Source organism: Sander lucioperca, chromosome 13, assembly GCF_008315115.2.
Source record: "Sander lucioperca isolate FBNREF2018 chromosome 13, SLUC_FBN_1.2, whole genome shotgun sequence".
NCBI classification, from domain to species: Eukaryota; Metazoa; Chordata; class Actinopteri; order Perciformes; family Percidae; genus Sander; species Sander lucioperca.
In genome coordinates, this window is record NC_050185.1 from 13,835,480 (window position 1) to 13,859,385 (window position 23,906).

General features: G+C 38.6%; 1 protein-coding gene across 3 annotated transcripts; it reads right to left on the reverse strand.

Annotated features, from left to right (window-relative positions):
* Positions 1-56: 56 nt before the first annotated feature.
* Positions 57-21,983, reverse strand: nectin1a (nectin cell adhesion molecule 1a). 3 transcript variants are annotated; one of them, XM_031320449.2, is made up of 11 exons: positions 21,552-21,982; positions 8,384-8,496; positions 7,074-7,332; positions 4,856-4,973; positions 4,471-4,652; positions 4,258-4,375; positions 3,630-3,781; positions 3,397-3,529; positions 3,240-3,303; positions 2,786-2,924; positions 895-1,138 (listed from the first exon to the last, which is right to left on the reverse strand). In XM_031320449.2, the coding sequence occupies exons 1-10, from the start codon at positions 21,601-21,603 to the stop codon at positions 2,829-2,831; spliced, it is 1,287 nt and encodes a 428-aa protein (XP_031176309.1). In that variant the 5' UTR covers positions 21,604-21,982; the 3' UTR covers positions 895-1,138; positions 2,786-2,828. The 3 variants fall into 3 exon arrangements, 2 of the variants coding, with proteins under 2 accessions (XP_031176308.1, XP_031176309.1); XR_004894929.1 differs by having other exon boundaries at positions 929-1,243; positions 2,763-2,924; positions 21,552-21,983; XM_031320448.2 differs by lacking the exon at positions 2,786-2,924 and having other exon boundaries at positions 57-1,138; positions 21,552-21,979.
* Positions 21,984-23,906: the final 1,923 nt, after the last annotated feature.

Genomic DNA, 23,906 nt, shown 5'->3' on the forward strand with positions numbered 1-23,906 from the left:
AGAAAGAGAAGAAGAGTTTGTATGGTTTTGTGGTTTTCAGTCACTGTTGATACAAGTTTACATGATCAATTTTTATTTACATGCTAAAAATTGAAGGCTCATCCAACAACCAGTGTCAATGAATACTATAATCCACAGATACCACAAATAAAAACATCAATTTCATATACCAACAAAATTGTTCAGTAAATAAAAATGTTTTTAAGATTTTTTCTTTGCAAGAAAAACATAAACGATACAAAATACCAGCACAGTAAATAAGAACAGGAGGTAAAACCAAAAGGTGAAGGTCTGCTGTTTCTCAGTAAAGGGATTGTCAGTGAGTATGATGCCGGATAAAGAGAGTGGGCATTAGAGATAAAATAGGAAATTATAATCTTTTCTTTCTTTCTTTTTTTTTTTTTTTTTTTTACAAAATGATACCATAGAGGATAAAGTAAGGGGTCAACCACATTGGATATTAAGAGATAATCCAATGAAATGTAATACATCCATGCAATATACATTTTTCAAATGAAAAAAATGAAATAATCTTAAACTTGACATTCCTCTATTCTAAACACTTAAAATATGGTTCAACAGTCTTCCCTTTTCAAATAATAGATAACACAATAAAAGAGAAAATGTTTCAAAACTGGACTTAATTCCAAGTCCAACAATAAAAGCTGCATTGTTCTTTGACCTCGAGTGCTGTCCACAGTGATGCAAGGTTAACCACATTTTCCCAGTCTTCTCTTAGGAAAGGTTAGAGTTTATATCGGGTCATTTCATCTGAGCTCGCTTTACAGGTTTTAGTTTTTGACGAAGTGTCGGTTCAGACGTACTGCTCTTTGGGAAAAGTATACGCGACCACTCCCGGGGGAGGAGAAGCCAGGCCTGGTACCGAGGGGTACTTAAAGATGGCCGTGGTGTGTGAAGGAGGAAGAGGAGGAGAGGAGGTGTTTTTTGGCGTGTTGGTGCCGCTACTGCTGGTTGCAGTGGTTGGTTGTGAGGAGTTGTAGGGGTGTTGGGGCAGAAATGAGAGAGGAGGCTTGATGGGAGGGGAGTAGGGCTCTGGGTAGTCCTCTTTGTTGCAGGCCAGTCTGTAGCTTACATAATCCGCTGTGTTTGGAAGCTCTTCATAAAACCGCCCTGGGTGCTGTGGAGGAATGAGAGACACATTAAAGATGTATCAAAATTAGAAACAATACACATACTCCCTACCAGATATACTGATCGTGCACACTGTGTAGTATGTACTTAAAGGGGTGATAGAATGCAAAACCGATTTTACCTTGTCATAGTTGAATAATGGAGGGTAAATAGGACATACATATAACATCAAAATCACATTGACAACTCTTTCCTCTGCAAATCTCAAAATTTGAAACTGCCTCTGCAAACGGGCGAATCTCAACAAAGCTAAAAGTTGACGTCAACTCCTCAACTCCTACCTTATTTGGCTCTACCTTCTATCTTTGTAACGTCCCAAAATTTGCATAGGCTACACCACTGACCTGAGGTCAGCTTAGTCTTCTGAATCTAGGTCGCGCAGATCTCAGAAATTGTATACATTGTTCGTCTGCTATTTAATTACTAAATTCACTTCTGAGACTTTTTTATGCGAGAAATCAAATAGGTAGTGGTCAAATATGTGCCGTTTTACGAAAATTGATGGCTAATTGCAAATTTTGTCCGTGTCGGAGTTCAGCGGCCGGTGCTGCCAAGGGTTGCTGCTTCGCCGCCCGGCGTGTCCTCCTTCACAGAGCCCGGCCCGCTGTGAGCTAGATGGAGCTCCGTCACGGCCGACAGCCCGTGGCGCTCCATACACGGGCAAAGTCACCGTTTCTGGATTACTGGACTACGAAATGCCGAGGCCCTGACGGAGCGCCAGGGTCTGCAGCTCACTGCTCTCCCTCCTCTCTCCTGTTAAATGGCCGGTGTGTGTGAGAGCGCGGTCAGCGAGCTTGTTACGCCCACAATCTCTTACTACAGGTTCCAGTTAATCTTACAATGGATATGTGTGTTGAGTTATTTAAACAAACGATCGGGGAAATAAACGCCTCTTGTCCGCGAGTGAGCTGGATGGAGCTTATCAATGAGAGTTGGCTAGCCTCATCCTAACGGGACCTCTGAAATTCACAAAAATGCATTAAATTGAAATCGGAAAAGTGTTAGCTAAGCTTTGTAAGACCTTAGGGTAGCTGTGATATACATGCCATGATGAAATTCAAAGTGTAAATATACTATAGTTATGCCGGCAGCTGGCTCCGAGCCCCGGTAGTCCTGTAACCCAGAAACGGTGACTTTGCCCTTGGTATGGAGCGCAGCAGGCTCGTCAGACTGTGTGGAGCTCCTGAAGTCCGACATGTCTTACCAAATTTGCAATTAGCCATACATTTTCGTAAAATAGCCCATATTTGAGCTTTATATAGTTGATTTCTCGCATAAAAAAGTATCAGAAGTGAATTTAGTAACAAAATAGCAGACTAACAATGTATAACATTGCAGTGTCTGAAATATGAGAACTGCTGTCTCGTCTCCAATGTCTGTGTATGTGGTTCGCTCAACCAATCAACGCGCAGCTCCTCTAAATATTCATGAGCAGACCATATAAGACAGAAAAGCTCTCATTTCAATCCAGGCCCATTTAACAGGGTAGCATTAGGGCCAAAAGAACAGCAAAAGGGACATTTTCAGCCCAACAAATGTTACATACCCTATTAGGAGACCTTAAGGAACAGCGTGAAATACCCTATATAACCATTCTATCACCCCTTTAAGGGTACCCTGTAAAGTTACTGACCTCCTAGTAGTGCTAGTATGGACTGTCTCTGTTCCCTTAAAGGTCAGCACTGTTCAGACGGTTTGGAACTGGCCAACACAGCAAGTTCACATTCATGCAAAGCACTCCCTGAGCAAATCCTCTGATCACACAGATTCCTCTAAAATGAAGTGATTTTAGCAAACATTTTGCAGTTATAAATGCTGTTATGACCGAGCCTTTACATACATTCTTATACATAACAAAGTACAGAGCTTCCAATACGTTCCACATAAAGAACAGTGTAACGATAGCTAGAGAGTACAGTGCATATATTCTTAACATCTATATCTAAATCACAGCTGATCTCTAGTAAGAGCTGCATAGAATCTCGCTGCAAATGCCGTGATAATAAACAAGTTCATGCACAAAATCTCCACTTAAGCCCACTGGCAACTCTTTGAACATGTGATTACAAACACAACACAAAGGTTACCTGGATATCATCTGCTGGTCTTTTCCTTAATGGCTGGGACAGTTTTCTGGACGGAGAGTCATTTCTGATCAAAGAGTATAAAAGTTAGACGATTAGGATGGTAATAGAGGATACAAAGCATGTTGGGACAATAGAGGGCTAATGACTGTATACGTACGAGGAGTCGTCTTTTCTACTTCTTATTTTGAGCACCAGGACTGTGACGGTAATGCCCATGAGCACTCCAGCAGCCAGTAATAAGGCAACTACGCTGATGACATCACCCGTTGCTATCTGCGGTAGAGGCTTTTCTACAGAAAAAACACACAAACATCAATAAAAAACTAAACAGACACATTCCTTGCTCACAGTAGCTTTGAGGTACAGTACCCAGACTCCAGGTAAACGTACCTGTAATGCTGACCTCCACAGAGCCCGATCGTGTCCCGATGCTGTTGGTTGCATCACACACATAAGTGCCTTGCAGGTCATACGTGACCGGCCCTTTAAGGGTAAGGACGTTGTCTCGGATCTCAGCATTGCTCGGTAAGGAGCCATTATTCCTGCAAGAAATACAGAAAATAAAACTTAAAAAAGAAGTGCAACAAGTTGTAAAACTAAGAGTCTCATCAATCAACATTTTGTCCATGTGAATAACTTTCATTTAAACATGCAGTGCCCTAAACATTTGCGACCTCTGCTTGTTTGTTTTGTGATCTACTCAAACACAGGAGAGGCACAATTTCCACATAAGAATGTCTACTTTTGGGGAAATTCTGTGAATTATCCCATTTCAACAAGACAGTATTAACAAAACAGAACGGACAAAAACAAAGGAAAGCAGATGGTGTGTTGTTTGGCTTACGTGTACGTTTGTTGGCAGTAGAAAAGAAAAGTAAAGTAGATATTTGCATGAAGAATGAGCAAACAAATGTTGCTGGGAGGGATAGACCACAACCTCATTGATACATTGTAATAAGGTGATCTCACTTTGAATAGTAAATTTGAGTGAAACACAAACAAACAGAGTTGTACTCACAGCCTCCACTGATACAGAGAGACAGCCGGGTTGGCATCAGCTTGGCAGGTCAGCTGGACATTCTCTCGGTTCAGGTACCAGTCTCCATCAAACCCATCCACCGAAACGTCTGGCTCATCTGGCACAAAAACAAACACAAACAAATAACAGAAAATTAGCTTGTAATAGTGTTAATATTTTACCTGTATAGGTATGAGCTTGAAAAAGACTTACACTGAATATCGAGGGTGACGCTGTCAGTGAAGACCTCCTCGTTGTAGGTGGTGACGCAGGTGAGCGTCTCCTTGTGTGTTTCTCTGCTGGGCACCAAAATGTAGTCACTCTGGACAGTGAACGTACCGTCTGAGTTCCTGTACTCCCGGGTGGTCACTTCTCCCGGCACCCTCGTCTCCCACCTACACAGATCAACATGGAATCAGGGTCACGACACAGAGATACATCGATGTAGGCTGACTTGTAGTTAAGTGGGAGTTAAACAACTAAGGCAAACAAGGTCAGTAAAACTTTAAAAAGGGAGGGTAAAAAGAGAGAAAACACCTGTCTTCCTCTAAAGCACATATATACACACACACACACACACACACACACACACACACACCTGATAGTACTGGGTGGTTTTCCATTGGCAGAGATGCAGGTGGCCACCGGTGTTTTCACATTGGATGAACGAGCCACCAGCGTCGGCGTGGACAGAGTCATCTGAGTTGTTGGGCGAACTGAGTGAATGAAAATAAACACAATCATTGAGTTAATCTAGCATTAGCATGTTTTAAAGCATGATAATATTGTATAATGTTTCATTTACGGCAGCCTATTCAAAGGGCGGACAGGTAAATGCTGTAACTTGACTACAGAAAATATGAACAGTAGTCACCTCATTAACAACTTCATGTTGAAGTTAATTCTTGACCTTGGAAACAGTAGTTTGATAAAAAGAAAAGTCCTAAACAATTTCCTCAAAACAGAATATTGCTAAATCAATGTGTGTACACTCAGTAGGCAATTTAAGTGGGGATGCCATCCTCCTTGTTAGCAAAATGACCAAGATGCATGCCCACTATGTACAATATGTATGGTCTCCATACAGTTCTCTCAATCAAAACACAGACTTTTTGATTACATACATATGTGCAGTTGTATGGGATCATAGGAGTTGTTGTCTTCACAACCACAATTGCCAATGGAAATGTATCTGTTTACAGACTAGTTAAGGTATTAAAGTTGTTTTCACGTTACATTTAGTAACGTCTATTAATGTTATGTCATTCTAATGAAATAGCTGCAGTGTTTCCCACATAACTTCATTACTTGTGGTAGCTGAGAGGTTAGCAAGCAAGCAAGCAAGCAAGCTAACATTAGCCAGCTAAAACCCCAATATCACAATTTATACCATGGTCTGGGTGACTACTCAATTCTGATTGGCTGCAGGGTGTCCATAAAAAAGTGATGTAGGAAACATACTAAAGGACTTCTGGTGAAACTGACTGTTTACTGTTCTAACTTAATGTGCTACATTAAAACAAAAAGGAAATGTGAATCTGTTAATTTGAACACTGTGCTGCTTCAGTGCCTCGTCCTCTGAACACCACAGGATGGCACTAACACACACGCTGTAAGAAGTAAGTTATTATGCCCCTCTGCTCTGAACTGACTTTGTGTCACAGCGAATAACATTATGTCACATCCCGTTCGCAGTTCAGGTCACTACTTAAGGCTGAGGCCGACAGTAACGTTACACATCGCGGATAGAATTGTTCGTAAAAGTTGTTGTATTGTTTTGGGGATAATGACATGGCTGGATAGCTAGCTTGTCTTGTTGTTCAACATACTGTAAGGTTATTTTTACTGATTGCCAACTGTACACAATGTTATTGACTTTGGATCTTGCTAGCATAGCGTTAGCTTTCTGGCTCGGTTCTACGAGCTGAGCGAACTATAAATATCTCCCGCTGCTAAGGGAGGCAAGTCGTATCTAAGGTCCTTCCTATTTCCTGGAGGACTGAACAACATTTGCATTGCATAAGAACCTTAAAGGATGGGAATGATTGTTCCAGGTATTAGTCCAACCCTCAGGCATAACCAGGGAAACAGAGTTATTGTTTGGAAAAACTTTAGATTTTGATTGTAAAACAAATTAAAATATAAACTTATGTTTTAAAAATATGTTATTTAGCAAGTGACCATGGTATAAGCGGGTTAATGCTCTTCGAGGTGTCCATTGTCAGGTATTAATGAACTTCGGCGGGGGTCGGCCGGTTCACGCCTCGCTGTCGTCCATTAATACCTGACAATGGACACCTTGTTGGGCATTACCCTTACATATTTTACATGTCGGTGTTATCTCTCAGATTTTTCTGCACCGGGGGAAAGGGGTTTGTTGTACCCCCTGTCGCTGGGAGACTTAATTCACCAGTGGGGGTGAGGGTTGAACATTGATGGAAACATTTAAGATAATATACAAATAAACAAAATACATAACATATGTGTAGTCATTGTTATACATTTTAATGCAGAAATATTACGTATTATATATTTCTCTGACTAAGGGTTTGTGCAAGTTAGAATAAATAAATGCATGGCGCTGTCCGTGGTGCTGAAGTAGCAGACAGATTTGCAATTGCGACTTCCTGTCCTTCTGTCAGTTTCGTCTTGGAGCTTTTATATTCTCTTAACTATATAGTTAGGTGGGTGGTTTTCTTAGCTTATCATAGAGACTGGAAACAAGGGGAAATTGCTGAGGTTTATGTGCCTTTACATTTAACATCTCCATCATATGTATTTCACTTGAGGATAAGATCATCACAAATCTGCCTTACCGTAGACAGTGAGGTTTACAGTGTTTTCTCGGTTCCCTGCAGGGAACGTGGTGTATTCACAGATGTAGGTGAACTCGTCAGAAAGGCGGAGCGAGGAGAAAGTGATGGTGGTGTCTTCCAGAGTCGGAGTCCGCCGCCTCACTGCTGCATTCTTGAAGGTGACACGGTCTCTGTAGGGCGGGGCCACAGACACACCCAGGGAAGGATTTGCGATTGCCACGTTCTGCTTAGTGCCATTCACCAGTTTCTGCCATGTTACCTTGAGAAAGAAGGATGGATTAAAATTGAAGAAGTAAATGATGAGGGGAAGTGTAGAAGAGCTCTCATATGAACCACCAAGAGCTCTGGTATGAAACATAAAACTGTTATATGAGTCATGTAATTTTGAGTAGGCAATGGTTTTAGCCAATTAACTAAGAGGCATATTGCATATTTATATTTTTCATTATTAATGCCCATTTTCAAAAGCAAACCACAAGTTTGGCAGCCAGTGGTTTACGTTATTGCATTATGGGATTCATTATTGTTAAGTGGTAATACAGTTCAGAGCAGGGACTTTTCTTAATTGTAATGCCTTACTGAAATGAAAATGACTTCCTGGATGAATTTGGAAATTGTAGCCAGTAATTAATAATATAGTTAATTGGGTTATACAGGCAAAACTGCTGGAATGGTCCCTTAAAGTGATTTCGAAAGAAAAACGTATTGTTGTAAAATATCTGTTCACATATTCAAATCTAAAATTTGGGCATTTTGTTTTGTATGTGTACTCTAAATTACCAAGAATCTACGGAGCTATGTGAAAGCTAGCCTCTGATTTTCTTTCTATGACACATCTAGTGTTTTTTAATGTGGCCTCCTTTCACAGAGACTGGCTAATAACAAGGTTTTGTAGATAAGCAGAACATGTTTACATGCACTGAAGTAAACTGGTCACTGTTGAATATTTGAATCAGATTTCTCACCTACATGCTTGAACCAAAACTGGCTGATTCTAACTGTATTAATGATGATGCTGCAACCTGAATAGTTTCTTTGGCCGATTGGGGGCAAATGAAAGTTGTGATCGCAACATTGACATACTATAAACTTTTAAGTTGATATGGCAAAAGTTGTTAGTAAACCAAGTGTCCACCTGATGAATGTAAGTTTAATATTCACTAGATCTGTTTTTGGTCTCTACCAACTCTGAAGGGAAATATCTGTCTCTTTTGCTGCCAAATGCGTCCTGGGTATGAATGATATTATTTGTATTTTATGTTTCAATCTGATTACACGTGGGTGTAATCCACAGGTGAACGACTGAATACCTGTGAGATTTTGACAGGTGGAGAGCTGTTGATGAACCGACAACGGAGATCCACCTTTGAGCCAACATACCCCCACTTCCCATCATCCATTTCCACAGTCTGGCCATTCTTTCCTGGATGAGAAACACAAGAGGTAAAGACATAAACACACTTTCACTGCACACACAAATACACACAAGTTGGCAGCATCAGACTGACATGGTCTTAGTGGTTCACTGTCAGCAGCATGATGGGCTGAGCTCAGCTGTCAAAGGTAATCCATTTCAGCAGCGTGAGAGGTGAGCTGAGGTCAAAGGTTGTGGATTAGAGTGAGGTATAAATAAGCACAATTTGTTTGATTACTGTTCCCACTGACTTTTTGATCCCCTTCAACAACTCCACAGCATGTAAACCGGTTCACTATGTGAGTCACATGTGTTTACTTGTTTTGTCAGATAACTTTAAATGACATCCTGTTTAATCAGGTCAGTTCATAAAGAATAAATGTATGTTATTCATGATGCAGGATGAGGAACAATGATGGTACACTGAACAAAACAGCTCAGAACAATGGCTGCTCTCATTCTCATACACACATGGTTACACAGTATATGCGCACACACACACACACACACACACACACAGAAACCTCTGTCTTACCATCGGTATTTCTTTATCATTACTAACTTTTTTATGAAGAAATAAAATTTATTTATTTTTTATTTATTGTTAATCCATTTAAAATCCCCTCTTCCTCTTCACATGCCAGCAGCTTAATAGTAGGCCTATATATAATAAATATAGATAATAAAAGTTGCTCAAGAGATGGAAATGCATCCAGACATGCCAACTGCTGCCAATGTACTTGTCATGAGAAGAATAACTTTGCCTTAAAATTCTAAAGATATACTGTAAATTATCTCACCATAAAGTATCTCACCATATGTATTTGAAATGTAATCAGTTTCGATTACTTTGTGTGTTTCTTTCCTTTATAGGAGAAAAAACAACACTTAACCTCTTTCATCAAAATTTAGCTTGAAACGTTTACTTGAAATAGGCTGTTTCACAAAAGCAAAATTTATAAATCCAGGATAACTGATAAAGTGAGGCTTGACCTAGTCTAATCTGTGCAGCCTGGCTTGGTGCGTTTCACGATGGTCAAACCAGGCTGAGGAGGAGCGACTAGGTCAAGCCAGGCTGAAGTAATTTGGATAGATGCCCGTCCACGGCTTTCCTTAACAGACCGCGAGGTCGATCACAGATTTACTGATGCTACAATGGAGAATGTGCATTGTACATACTTTATACAGAGTGAGCAGCAGTTTCTTGTGGAAGTATGATAACGTGAAACACATTATTTGTAAAAAAAAAAAAGAAAAAGAAAAAGAAACACAGCCGCTGTAATGAAACAGCGAGAGAAAGCGTGGCAGATGATCGCAAACCGAATGAATGCGTAAGTAGCCTAAACATATACATTTCCTGACCACTGCTCTGAATTGAAGCCGTCATAATCATACCATTCAAGGATTAGGCTACTAATCATTTGCACAAATTAACAATTGTACTCTGTGCCTTAAAAGCAGACAATAATGTTACTCAGGAAATTTACCATGAAGATCAATTTTCTACAACGCTAGAATATGATGCGGAAATATCTCTTTCACTCTGTTTCTCCCTCTCTCTCATGGGCTAAAATATAAATTACCTAAGTCATATTAACTTCCACTGCTCACTTTTAATGCAAAGCGTACAACTGTTCGTTTTTGCAAATGACAGTGACTTATTGAATGGTTTCAGTTAAGAGCAGTAGTTGGTAAATGTATATTTTTAGACTATCATTCAGTCGGTCCGCTATTATCTGCCACGATTTTTCTCATTTTTTCTTTTTTTTTTTTACAGCGGCTGAGTTTCCTTCTTCACATATTACATGCTTTGCTCCCTCGTATATGTATATATATATATATATATATATATATATATATATATATTAGGGCTGTCAATCGATTAAAAAAATTAATCTAATTAATTAAAGACTCTGTGATTAATTAATCGAAATTAATCGCATACATAATTAACGGTGCCTGAACCGATACCTTTTAAGAAAGTAAAAAAAGAAAAGAAAACAAAGGGCACTAAACAACCATTGGTGACATTAAAGAACGGCTTGTTTATTGCTAAGGCCATATGGTCAAAATTAAATGATTTAATAATAATGTATAACAATAACAATAACTTATTTCACTAATAAATTGCTGTTGAACGACAAAAACAACCACCAAGGACATTTACAATAACTTAAAATGCACCACGAAGCTGTAGTTTACCAGTTTCATTGAACGCACCGTCTGTGTTGTTTTTCCGACGGCAGCTCGGCAGCTGCAGATTGTTACATCCCGCTGTTGAGTCACAGTCCTCTACAGTAAAACACAGTCAAACTTTACACCGTTCAGCGTTAGCTGTCAGCATTGTAACCGTGTTTAATCCAGCTACTAGCTAGCGGTAGGCTAACGTTAGCTGCTGTCAAGTGTAGTGTTAACTAGCTAGCGGTAGGCTAACGTTAGCTGCTGTCGAGAATAGTGTTAACTAGCGTCACATGCAGCGGTGTTTGTGTTGCCTGTATCGTCTTCAGAGCACCAGAGAGAAGAGCAGACATATCAGTGGCACCAGATTTCGGTAGCCAGGGTTGGCAGGAAGAAGATTTTTACAAGTAAATGTTCCAATCAATGATCCAGGCAGCACATTCTCGTCTCCCTCCTTCATTTTACAGTCCAATGGTGGCTAGAATGGCTCCGGGTCTAACGTCAATATGGAATGGATTAATCTGCGTTATTTTTTCTCAGATTAATTAATCGAAATTAACGCGTTATTTTGACAGCCCTAATATATATATATATATATATATATATATATATATATATATATATATATATATATATATATATATATATATATATTCTAACATATATACATAGAAAAGAAAGACACGTTGACACAGAAATACTAAATCTAGTAGGACTCTAAAATCTAGAAACTATAATGATAATTAAGTGATAAATTCCATGCACACTATAAACATGAATGTAACAGAGTATATTAATCAGTTATTTCCCCCCAGCAAAATATAAGGTCAAAAACCATTGGGGTGTCCTGTCCCTGTTGTTACCTGAATGTACAGTAGCCTACAACACTATATAGTTACTGGTCCAGTGAACTAAGTCTATAATTTCGCTTCCTTGGCGAGTAATCTCCCCCTTGCATTCGTCACGGTGCCAATAGGTGTAAGAGGGCGAAATGCTAAGGTATGTCCCTCTTTGGCTAATGTATTTTAAAGATGGAGGCGCCACGTGGCTGCCGTCATTCGAGCGAGTTGCTCGTATGTATTCTGAATGATTCTGAATGTCAGATTCTACACTTAAGAGAATACTTTGATTAGTTGGTGGAAGTAATTACACATGAATGAGTACATATTTGTGAAAGAACAAAGGGGTTTTTGCTAAGAATCAACTCAAAAAATTACACAATGTACAAACAAAAAAATTAATTAACTAAAATAATTTAAGGTGCATTGGTCCACTTTAGAAACACACATGTACAGCATTTTATGTATTGCCCTTAGTAACAGACTAATTTAAAACACATTTGCGACTTCATTAGTCTTTTCTAATTATCTCAACAACTGCCGTAATATATTCATCAAACTTCTAACAACAATATGAACAGCAGTTTTCATACAGCAATATAACAGTAACGATGACTGTCACATGAATAATTATAAAAAATAATGGTCACAACTTTAAATAATAACAGTACTTAACTGAACAGCAATATGCACCTATTGAATTTAATGCAGGCTGATAATAATAAGGCAAAAACCGAGTCAAGGCTAAATTGAGTCAGGATAACTGGGAAATCCCGGCTTAATCCGCTATCTAGGTTTTGTGAAATAGCCCGGTAAATACAGACTCATAATAACAAAACAAAATCTTTGCAACATATAATCAACATACACATTGATTTCCTAAATGATGATCATGTCATATTGTTTACCTCCCATGATCTATTTGGCTTCCTCTTTTAAAAAAAGACAATAATGTCACCCCAAAATCTTATCTCACAACAGGAAATGAAATATAGAATAGGCTAATGTAAGTGTATGTGTGTGTGTGTGTTGGTCACTCTATAAATGTCATTATGGAAACAGCAATTTCTGACATTACTGTAAAGCAAGTCCTACTCTAGCTGGTTATTTTTAACTTTCTCAAACATGTAATGCCACAAACCAGATGACTGGAAATTTTACTACGTGAATACAATGCTGAATTAGACATTGTGAATGTAACCCATACCCAGGGGTGATTTCCATGTTTGAAGTATTGTATTTTTTTTAAAGATATAAACGAGGGGCCATTGTTCATGGTTCATTATGTAATCCAATATTTCCATGTTATTAATGGATGAATATTGATCATTCCATCAGTTTTCTAGTCTAGTATCTATCACAGAGGCTAACAATCAAAAACACCCCAGGCTAACAGCGCAGACATCAAAACTAAAGCTGTTCATCTCTCTGACAAGGTCCTCTTGTTAACCTGGAAGTAATGCTTTAACCCATTCACAGTATTTTGGTATCCTACAGTAATATTTCTGTCAGAGCTGTGTAAGAGCTTCATTAATAGCACATAAATACTTTATTTATACAACCTAAGAATAACTAACTTTTTTTTACATACCAATGTTTTTGTGGTGATTTTCTAGAGGTTTGTTGAACTTAATGTGCACAGACTGAAATCAAGCAGGGTTCAGTGCTACTTTTGTTCTGACATGTTATCATATTTTTTCATGTTTTCCTGTAGTTAAGTATAAACTGTAATACATTATTTTCCTTGTTCTCTTTTCCAACTGGACACAATATTTGAAGTAGGCTAAAAGTTACATGCAGTGTATAGTTGAACAGTTTTGAGACTGCACTCTTATATGCCCCAAAACAATGTTACGTTTAAGTTAAGAACTGCCAGTTGGCGGGTTGCATTTTGGGTAATGTAGGCGGCAGGTTTTGCAAAGGAGGAATGTGTGAAATAAATGTGTGTCTCTTCTGCTGCATCAATTTTTTTCCTTCTTTTTTTTTTAATTGTCCATCATGAGTCCAATGATGTTATAGAAGTGCAACGCTAAATCGTTGGTGTACTATGATGCTCAAATTATACATTTTGTTGTTTAATTTGGATGACTTGTAAAAATCCCTGACAACACCATCACTTTATGTATTTCTGAATGACAGACTAAAAACCTTCAACAATGAGCTGTGCAAGAACAGAAAGCCAATCAGCTCTGAAATACAAAGAAGAATCAAGGTCTTTGCAAATCTCACGAACAGTTGGATTCATGTACTTATAAATTACAATGAATTAAAAGTATTGACCGTTGGCAGAAAAGGCAGTCAGACTGATCAGTCTCCCCGAGTTGGTCAAAAAAGTGCCTCGGAACACACCAAAGTGACGCTGACTTGAGCTTAAGTTCTGCACGTGCGCAATACGTAATACGTCTCCATAACAGCAGGCAGCACTATTCTGTATTGTCGGCCAAAAAATGAAAACCTGCAGCTGATTGGATGAACGCGTCACGTGGGTCTGGCTTCTCCCGAATTTCAAAGCCAGACCATCATGGTGGCTCGTTTGGAATACGAGCTCGTATTTTACGATAATAGTTCACTGAAACGTGTTTCTGAAAACATTTTAAGCGAGAAATAGGCCATGCAGTTGCTGAATCTGTCTTCATTTCAGATTCACAAAGGTCAGTTTAAAAGATTTTCATCAGATTTTAAGAGGCGTTTGTCACGCTCATCCCACTCGTCATTTCCGGTAATTGGTCATTGAGTCCGACTGCCCGCTGGTTGATTCAACAAGTCAAATCGGCCCAAATGAAGGCAGACGGCTCCTCCGACTGACGACGGCACGGAACACACCGAACAGACTCGGGTCACCGACCTCGCCAGACTGTCCGACAGTCGATAATCGGGTTGGTGTGTCAGCACCTTTAAAGTTTAGTTAATTAATTAGTTAGTTAACAGTAAACAGAACGCTATAAACAATACTGTTTATTCTGCAGAGCTTGAATGTATATATTGAATGCAATAGGTTTGCTCTGCTGCCACCTAAGACTTGCTTGAAATAATATGTTGATGATTTCACTAGTTTCATAGGTTACATTGAGCTATAAAACCGGCATCTCATTCATAACCACAATAATTTAAATTCCACTGATAGCAAACTGAATTGTGAGATTTAGTTAAAATTGATTTATGAATCAAAAGATTTACAAATTCCCAGAAAAAAGGCACAGCATGTTAGTGTGCTTATCTAGTTCCCATCACCTAAATGATGAAAACACGATTAGAATATAATGATTAGAGTGTATTAATTCCCTACTTTATTAGATTTGTTTTGGCTCGTCTCATAATATAAATCTGCAGAAAAAGCGTTTAATATGCAAACATGTATTTGGTAAATGGTTCATTTGTGCATGTTCTATGCATGCAAACACGCACGCAAAATCTTCAAAATACAGATAGACCTCTGCACTGCTGACAATCATCAAAAATATGACCAACATCATCACATGATGTCAAGTACAAACCTGAGTCACATTTTTTGGTTATATTAATAAGTTTAATATTTTTGTATTAGAGAAGGAGTTCACTGTGCCTCACGTGCCCACTTTTTAAACCATTGTGTGTGTTTGTGTGGGTCATTGGGAGGGAAGACGGCCAGCAGTGGGAGTAGATTACAACATTTAGGATATTAAAGTGCATCTGCACCATAGTACATTTGCTGCTGTACATGAGGCTCACAATTATAAAAATGTTTTTGGGGAAGTATTTTATAGATTGAGTTCTAACAAATTTGTTTATGCAGGTTTTTAAACCTCCATACCTCTATACCCTCTATAACCCTATAAGAAAGACATTCAGTGGTTTAACGTTTTTCCACCAGTAATAATGTTGTCAAGATAAACATTTAAAATGTGTTTTTCTAAAATGTATCAAATGCTTCATAGAAGTATCTTGTTTATGTCTGATTCTGACTATGCCATAATACTACAACAATATTTCATGATTCATAGTAAACTGAAAATTTTATTTAAGAGATTTGCTGTTTCGAAGATGTTTCTGTTTTCTTCCCCAGCATTTTGGGAAAGACGCTGAAAAGACTGATACCACTCTCACGTCAGTAGGATACATTTGTATTTAGAGCCAGCATCTGTTAGCTTAGCTTAGCACAAAGACTGGAAACTGGCTCTTTCCAACATTAACAATATTTGCATATTTTCATCTCATCCATCTTCTGTCCAAAATCAATGTGGAAAAAAATATAAAAAAAAAAAAAAATGTTATCGCTTTGGTACTATTATCACATAATTTTACAAAAGCAATAAAAAAACTGTCAAATGTATCAAAATACTTTTACTTGTGTCTAAACCCTATCCTTTACACACACACAACACACACACAAACACACACACACACACACACACACACACACTAAGAGTCCCCCCTGAGTTCTGTTGCTGAGCTGATTAGGGGCTTTAGGTTAGGGCAGAATAGACAGACGGCCTACCTTTCTGACACAAACAACCCCACCCCCACCCTACTACTACTACTAGTACACACACACACACACACACACGCACACAGACACTTTCATATCTTGTTGGTCCCACATCTCTTTCACCTTCCTCTTTTCTGCTGTGTCTACTCCAAGTCCATTCACATTCTTCTATTGTTTAGACAATAGGAAATTATCTCACCAGCCCACTGGCAAGAGACGACCATGGGAACGTAACAAAACAATAGCGATATTGTTTCACACTTGAATGGGCAACATACAAAAACAGCAAGAGCATCACAGCGTGGTGTTGGGCTTTTTTTCACATCCTGAGTGGATATCCTCCATCATTCTCATTATGTGACGAGCCATTTGTAACCTTTTCTCGTATTGTGTGAGAGTTCAATAGAGGGACAGTGAAAGGTTTTGCTGTAGGCTTTTTGGTAAAGGGTTTACAGATTTGGGCAAACACCAATAAAAAATAAAATATATGATACTTTTTTACCTTTATTTAAACAGAAAAGCCTCAATGTGATTACAAAAAGAGTGCTGGTCACTCTGATACAAGATTTCACCCTAGAAACAAACTAAATGGCACTAACAACTCAAGATCTGTTATCATCACATTCAACTGCAAACTACATCTACGTTTAGCAACAAGAAATGCCACAGATACTAAATAACTAGTCTGGATCATTGGAAGTACATTTTCAAGATAACTGCCTGAAATTTTTCCGCTCTCTGTGTGTTGCTGTTCTCAAACTCCGTTCACTACGGGAAACAACAACAAATGCTGCTTCATGCTGAATATGGCAAGTTTTGAAGACAATTTGGATGGTGCAAAAAGGCAGGCCTGCTTGGTTCTTTCTGGGAATAATTGTAAAGATTTACAAAGACGATGTTTACGGCATTTACTCTCTAACTAGGACTTTTTGGACCGATTGGTGGGGATTGCTATGGACGAAGTACACACGGCGATACACTGGTAAAAGCAAATTACGTTTAACCATGTATCCAGCTAATTCAAATAGCATGGGTTACTGTATTGTGTGAACAGTTAACTTTGTTTAATATTTTATGTGGTGTTTTTTTTTTTGCAGGGTGCAAATGTTCCACTATAACAAGTTCCTTCCCAAGACCATTTTGCAGAACCACCGTCGTAATGTCTAACTGCACCATTATCAACGTATTACTATAAAATGCATTTTAAAAGTACTATTCAATGTGATTTTCACAGTATAACACGGCTAAAGCTTATGATTTAAAATTTGTACAACGCTCTGAAAAATGCTTAATATAAAAATGACTTCGAGAAATGGCCTTTGGCTGTATTAGGCATTTATTCAAGCCAATTAACAATCAAACACAACTCATACATATAAAGATAATAACATTTGGGGAAAAAATTCATTAAAACATTACTCAGGCTTATATTGCCATATTAAAATACATTTGTTAAAAAAACACATTAAGATAAAACATTTAATTTAATAGAACAACAAATCAACAACTGGCCTGGAACTGCACAATTTGACTGAACAGAACTTAACTGAAGAATATGAATATCTTGTGTGGTGATGGGTTGTCGACTACACGAATCCCCACTCAATGTCCAAGAAGTTTTTGATGAGGGTTGCCACATGGGGATTCACACTAGCTGCCTTTTTAATGGTCCAGCCTCCCGTCCTCTTTGACACCACCTTCCCCTGGGTTGCCTTTGTTTAATTCTCGGGGTGGATTCCAAGGAAGCGCATAAAATGTAATAACAGAGAAAGATTGTAAGATATCAGGTTTGGTGGATTAGGGTTATTTGCACTTAATACAGAACCACATCATATTCACTAAATAAACATTCAACAATGTTTTCGGATGAAAATTACCTCTGTGTCTTAATCATGAGAAAATTATATAACTTGTAGAAATTATTTTATAATAATAAGCAACTAAATATAATTACAAAAGACGAGTTGTTAACATTATGACAGTATTTGAGTTGTTTACTTCAAATTAATTGTGAACCATTAGGAGACACTGGTGTTTTTGAAGCAATGGATAACTTTGCAAGCAGTATTAAGCAGATTTTTAGGACTTTGGTCTTACTAAACTACAAATATAAAATACCATCAACAATGCTATCCTTAAATTATTTTAGAACAGTATTTGCATATAAAAAAAATATAATAAAAAGAATGTTCTGACATCAAATGATAATGCCATATACATAACCATAACCAAATGTACCAATGCATCCCAATTTGTCACATCAAGGACGAAATAAAAGCAAATTAAACAACTGGTACGACACTGGTAACACAGTTTAGCTAGCCTGCTGAATTTGATAAGAACACAATTACCTTGTTAAATTACCTTTAGCAGCAGGATGGCGGAGGATGTGCGATGTGTAGTATGTGAGCCAAGGATGCGGACCATCAACCTCTGTGCAAAATCAGGCAAAATCAGGGCAAAATTTGTCTCATTTCTCTTTCTCTTCTTATTTGTTGTACTTCTTTGTATTAAATCTCTAGTGTAACATTGTATTTTTCCGATTAATCTCTCCATGAAGTGGTGGGGACTTGATGCCAATGCCAAATGATTTTAAAAGAGTTGTGGGCGTACTCAATCTGGCTTCTGAAAAAGAAAAACATTCTGTAGTATACCGTTAAATTGTACAGCAGCTTGCTGTTAATATTTTGTTCCTCAAATGCCTCAACATTTACAGTATCCCACTGTATTTAGGAAGAACGGCAAATTACTGTAAGAAAAATCTTGTATTTTTACAGTAATTTGTTACAGTATCTGTAGTGTAGCCAGACCTTACTCCACAGCACTGTGGAGATAGGTCTGGCATTGCGAGATTATAAAAAACTGACCTCATGCGACAGACGAGAAAATGAAAAAACACAGAGAGAGAAAGATTAACCGTTTAATCTTAAAGCCATCAAATCTGTGATTGATCGGGGATTACACACTGGGTTTGTGTCTTTGGCCTTGTGACTTACAAAGTAGGGAAACCTGAAGCACAGTAAAGGCCAACTGACACACAGGCACACAAAAACATACACAATGCTTGGACTAAAACCTCACTGTTGCATAATTATGTGCAGCCTGAAAGTGACAGAGGTTTAACTGGTACACCACTACCTGTGACTAGGCTGTTATTTTCCATAGCAGCTATTTTTGTTGTTGCTCTAAACCAATATATTGCAGTGTGAACGCAAAGAACAGCTTTACCAACAACGGAAACTGACTCTTGCCCAAATTATGTGTGCTGCTCTCAATTTTTTTGCCTGATTGAAATGGAGAAAAACACTTCTTCTCCCTTCATTTTTGGCTAAATCAATTATAATCTCTCATTGTTTGTGATTGGGATCTGTGTGCACACGCATGGATACATGTGCATGTTTGTGTGGATGTGTAATCTCTGTGGCACTGTAGGAACGTGGAGTGTGCAGTTGGCTGGTGTTCAGCGGGCAGCTCACAGGATTATGATGACTGTTGCTGCTGCGTCTGTGTTTTGGGACATGAGAGGAGAATAAAAACCTAAGAGAGAGAGCGAAGATAGAGAGAAATATAGAATATCTCAACTGATTGAGAGACAATAAAGGGGGAAAAAAAGACTTTAAATTGGCCGACTTTGGAGAGGGAGGTGGAGAATGAAGAGACAAATAAAAGAGGAAATGGACAGAAGGTCTGAGTGCTTGTGCTGGATTATTTCTGTGGGGTAGTGTCTGTGTGTTTCAGCTGCAGACAGTGGATTATGCAAAAATTCATGAGGATGTCTGTCTGTCAGTCTCAGCCTGTGTGTCTTTTTGTAGTGGAGGACTGCAAATTTACATGTGAAAACATACCAGTGATTGATGTCACAGCACTCGCATCAACCTACTGGGGCACCCAACAGATTCTGACACACTCTGAGTCTGAAGTGTTCTGAGTCTGCACCAGCCAGTATAAGACACACACACTGCAGCAACAGTCAGCAGGCTAGGACTTGGCAGCTATCATGTTGTTATACCCTTCCTGCTCCCTGTGCAGCTCTAATCCACTGCTCTGTCCTTCAACATGACAATCCCACACATGGCGTGGCCTCACACTCAATAAAAACACATACACACCAGCAAATTACTGCTCAACTATAGCACATGGGGGGTTTACCACTAACTTAGTGAAAAAAGCAATCACAGCAGCTAAACACATCCATATGCTGCCACAACGACTTTTGTCATTATGTAATATATATATATACCATCACCCCCCTTTTATTACACAGCCACAAGTCTACTGCTAGCTATATGGCCCCAGCTTAGTGTGGTTACACACAGGGTTCAGAATTAGCACCATTTACCAGCCAAACGCTGGTAAAATATGGAAGTGGCTGGTAAATTTGCTTCACTCACTAGCCAAAAAAGCAATGGTAATCTATAGAGTGGCTGGTAAAATGTGAACATTCACTAGCCATTTGGCTGGTGGACCAAAAAGTTAATTTTGAGCCCTGGTTACACAGCTGCAACTGTTACAATGAGGCAAGAGTTGGTCCATTCATTCATTCATTCATTTATTTATTCATTCATTTATTTATTCATTCATTTATTTATTCATTCATTTGCGCACGCACGCACACACACACACACACACACACACACACACACACACACACACACACACACACACACACACGCACACACACACATGCACACACGCAAACACACACACACACACACACACACATAACACTGTATGATGTGGGGATGCATCTGCAGGGACGGCCACATCTCAGTGTGATCACCCCCAGTGCACCTGCCAGGCGAGTTTAGTTGACAACTGTATGACTGACTGAAATATGCAAGAGCTTGTTGAAATGGTCTGATTTGACTTCTGCACTGATCAGGAGTAAATGACTAAATGATAAACACAATTTATTTGCAGAGAATAAATCAGATAATACTGTCAGAGCTGCACTGATGAAAGTTAAAATGAAAATAAATAAATCTATAGCCTACAGTATATAAAGAAATAACTTAATTTTAACAATCACAAGCAGGCACCCCTTACATTGAGTTGATCAATTTTAACTAATGGCTTATACAATAGTTGAGAAATTGAGAAAATAGTAATATTACTGATACTACCTGTAGCCTATACTATACTGGGTGATGATAAGTCTTTAAATGAGCACTTATATGATATGTAACAATAATGTAAAACAGACAAGACACTTTTAACACTGTATATTCATATAAATACAAAAGTATTTATCAAAATAAAAGCATCAATTAAAAACATGTTTTAAACGGCCAAGCTCATAACAATACAGGATACGGTTATGAAGCAACCACCAATTTAAAATTAATTAATTAATTAACAACAATTATGTTTTATAGCCTAACTATGATGATTTTCTACTTTAAATGTATCCGTGTTCCTCTAGACTACTTTTCGACTCCTCGCTGTGTCTGTACCTCCTTCTTTGTGATTGGTAGGCTATAGATTAGATACAGAGAAAGCATGTATTTTAGCAGGACTCGCATTACCAGTGTCACATCACTAATATTTATTTAACAGGTGCTGAGAAACGCAGAGCAGCCTACCTGGAATAAGACAAGTTGTTATCAGGAATATCCAAAGTCCAGTGCTGTCCATGCCCAAAACACCGTTGCCAGCTTCTCGCTGTGGTTAAATTCTCAGTGTGCACTTGTTTTACGCCTCCTGTCTCCCAGGATGAACACACGGCGGGTTCAGCTTCAGGTCTGTTTGTCAGGGTCCGGTCAGGTTTCCATGTATGTGACAAACACACTCCTCTAATTCACAAAACAAAGATTTGTCAAACTTAATTCCGCACCCTGTGGCACTTTTTCTTTCTCCCACTATGATTCCAACTTCCCTGTGGGAGGTAGCAGAGCTGGTTCAGTCTCTGTCCGGCTGAGGCTTGGCGGGGATAAAGCAGCTTAACGCGTGGGCAGATTATTTCCGAGATAGCCTACCCCCAGTCCCGACCGGCAACTTTCTGTCACTGTGTGAGGGCTGAGCTGAGTGAGCAAGCCGCCGGGCAGCTAGTGTTCATTTAGTTAAAAAAAAAAAAAAAAAATGCCGCAGTCAGGCTATTTTAAATCAGCAGACTCAATAGATGCAATTAGGGGCCCAGACAGGGACGTAGGCTTACATGATACAGGAATTAGCTCCCAGGGGCTCTAGCGCCCCCCCACCCGTTTAAGGGATCTCAAAGATAACACACCGTTATGTTTACATAGAACAGTGTATTCACATATAGGCCAAGCCTGAAATCAAAATAATACCATGTTGAATAAGCGATAGTGAGAATTTGAAGGGCACGTGTAAGACCATACTAATGGCACAAAGGTGAGTTTTGTTATATATTTCATTAATTATTAATTCGAGAGCACAATAAAGTGGCTATGTAACTTTCAGTTTGTGTTGATTCTAGCGGCCGCTTTGGACAAAACCGGTAGTGTATTTACCACACCTGCTGAATAGACATATTACATAGCTGAGGGCCTATATAAAAAAATCTACCTTTTACCTGGCTGGATACTCACACAGGCTTTTCCGATGTTACGCCGAAATCTGTGACCTATCACAATGTGTGTCTGTGAGATGCTGTAGAGCTGGTCTACCTGCCGTAAATCATTTTCTGAACTTACCAGACTGTTGAAACTGTTCTATTATTTGCCTTTACCCACTTAGTCATTATATCCACATTACTGATGATTATTTATCAAAAATCTCATTGTGTAAATATTTTGTGAAAGCACCAATAGTCAACTCTACAATATCGTTGCGGTATCGATATCAAGGTATTTGGTCAAAAATATTGTGATATTTGATTTTCTCCATATCGCCCAGCCCTAATGGACTCTTCAGAAGAGGTCATTATCTTCACTCGATTTCCTGCCAGCGAAAGTCGCCGGACGACACCAATTTCTGAACATAGCCATACCGAGAAATACAGAGAGAGTTTTGTGGCGCTGATAGTCTTTAAGTGGCTATATGTAACTTTTAGTTTGTGATGATTCCAGCTGCCTCTTAAGTGGTAGTGTTTTTACCACACCTGCTGTTGTAAAGGTTTTTTCTTTACAATGCTGTATTACCCACTGTATTACTTACTGTTAGCGTTACCGGGAGGTCATATTGTTGTGATGAATGTTTGTGCTTTGACAGAAAATCCTTAATTTACAATAAGAGAATACGTTACAGATGCATCGTTGCATTTCAAGTGTTGCATACGATAATTAAGCCTGGATGTATTGTGAGCTAAACCGGGCAACGTTTCACTGTCACTGTGTCACGAGCCAAAGCATTAAGAGTTTGTTGTAGCAACCAGCGTAATAACAACTTCTATTTAAATAGCGCATTTCATGAAACACTTTACACAAGTACAGGGGGACAAGGGAAAAGAAAATAGTAAGCCAACTGAAACAAGGACTAAAAGGAATAACACATAAACACACAAAACAAGACATTTGAGGACGTCATCTTGGTCTTTGGGAAACAGTGATCAACATTTTTCACAATGTGACATTTTATAGACCAAACAACTAATTGATTAATCGAAGAAATAATCGACAGATTAATCGACAATGAAAATAATTGTAAGTTGCAGCCCTAGACACAAATTATATACTGTATTTTTTTCACTAAGACATCTCCCAGTCTTTAAAGATAATAAATGAATTAATGAAAAATAACATGCAAGATAAATGGTAAAGCTGACACTTGTAGCTCTTCGTAGACTAATGGGCATATAGAATATGCTGAAATATCCAGCAATGTTGCACACAAACTGACATAGTAGAATGGTAGAACAGAAGAGTCTGAGGCTTTGTCTGAATGTTCCTGAAGATAAAAGAGAAAAAGATTATGTAGGCGGCACCATGGCACGTCTGTCTGATAAGCTAAAGTGAAATCCATTAATTTTCCATCAAAAC

Excerpts from the sequence above, each read along its gene's own strand:
- nectin1a (XM_031320448.2), bottom strand. The coding sequence starts at position 21,603 with ATGGACAGCACTGGACTTTGGATATTCCTGATAACAACTTGTCTTATT. Across the intron at positions 4,376-4,470 it reads CGTCACCCTCGATATTCAGT|ATGAGCCAGACGTTTCGGTG; the intron begins GTAAGTCTTTTT and ends TTTTTGTGCCAG. Across the intron at positions 3,530-3,629 it reads TGTGGAGGTCAGCATTACAG|AAAAGCCTCTACCGCAGATA; the intron begins GTACGTTTACCT and ends TTTTTTCTGTAG.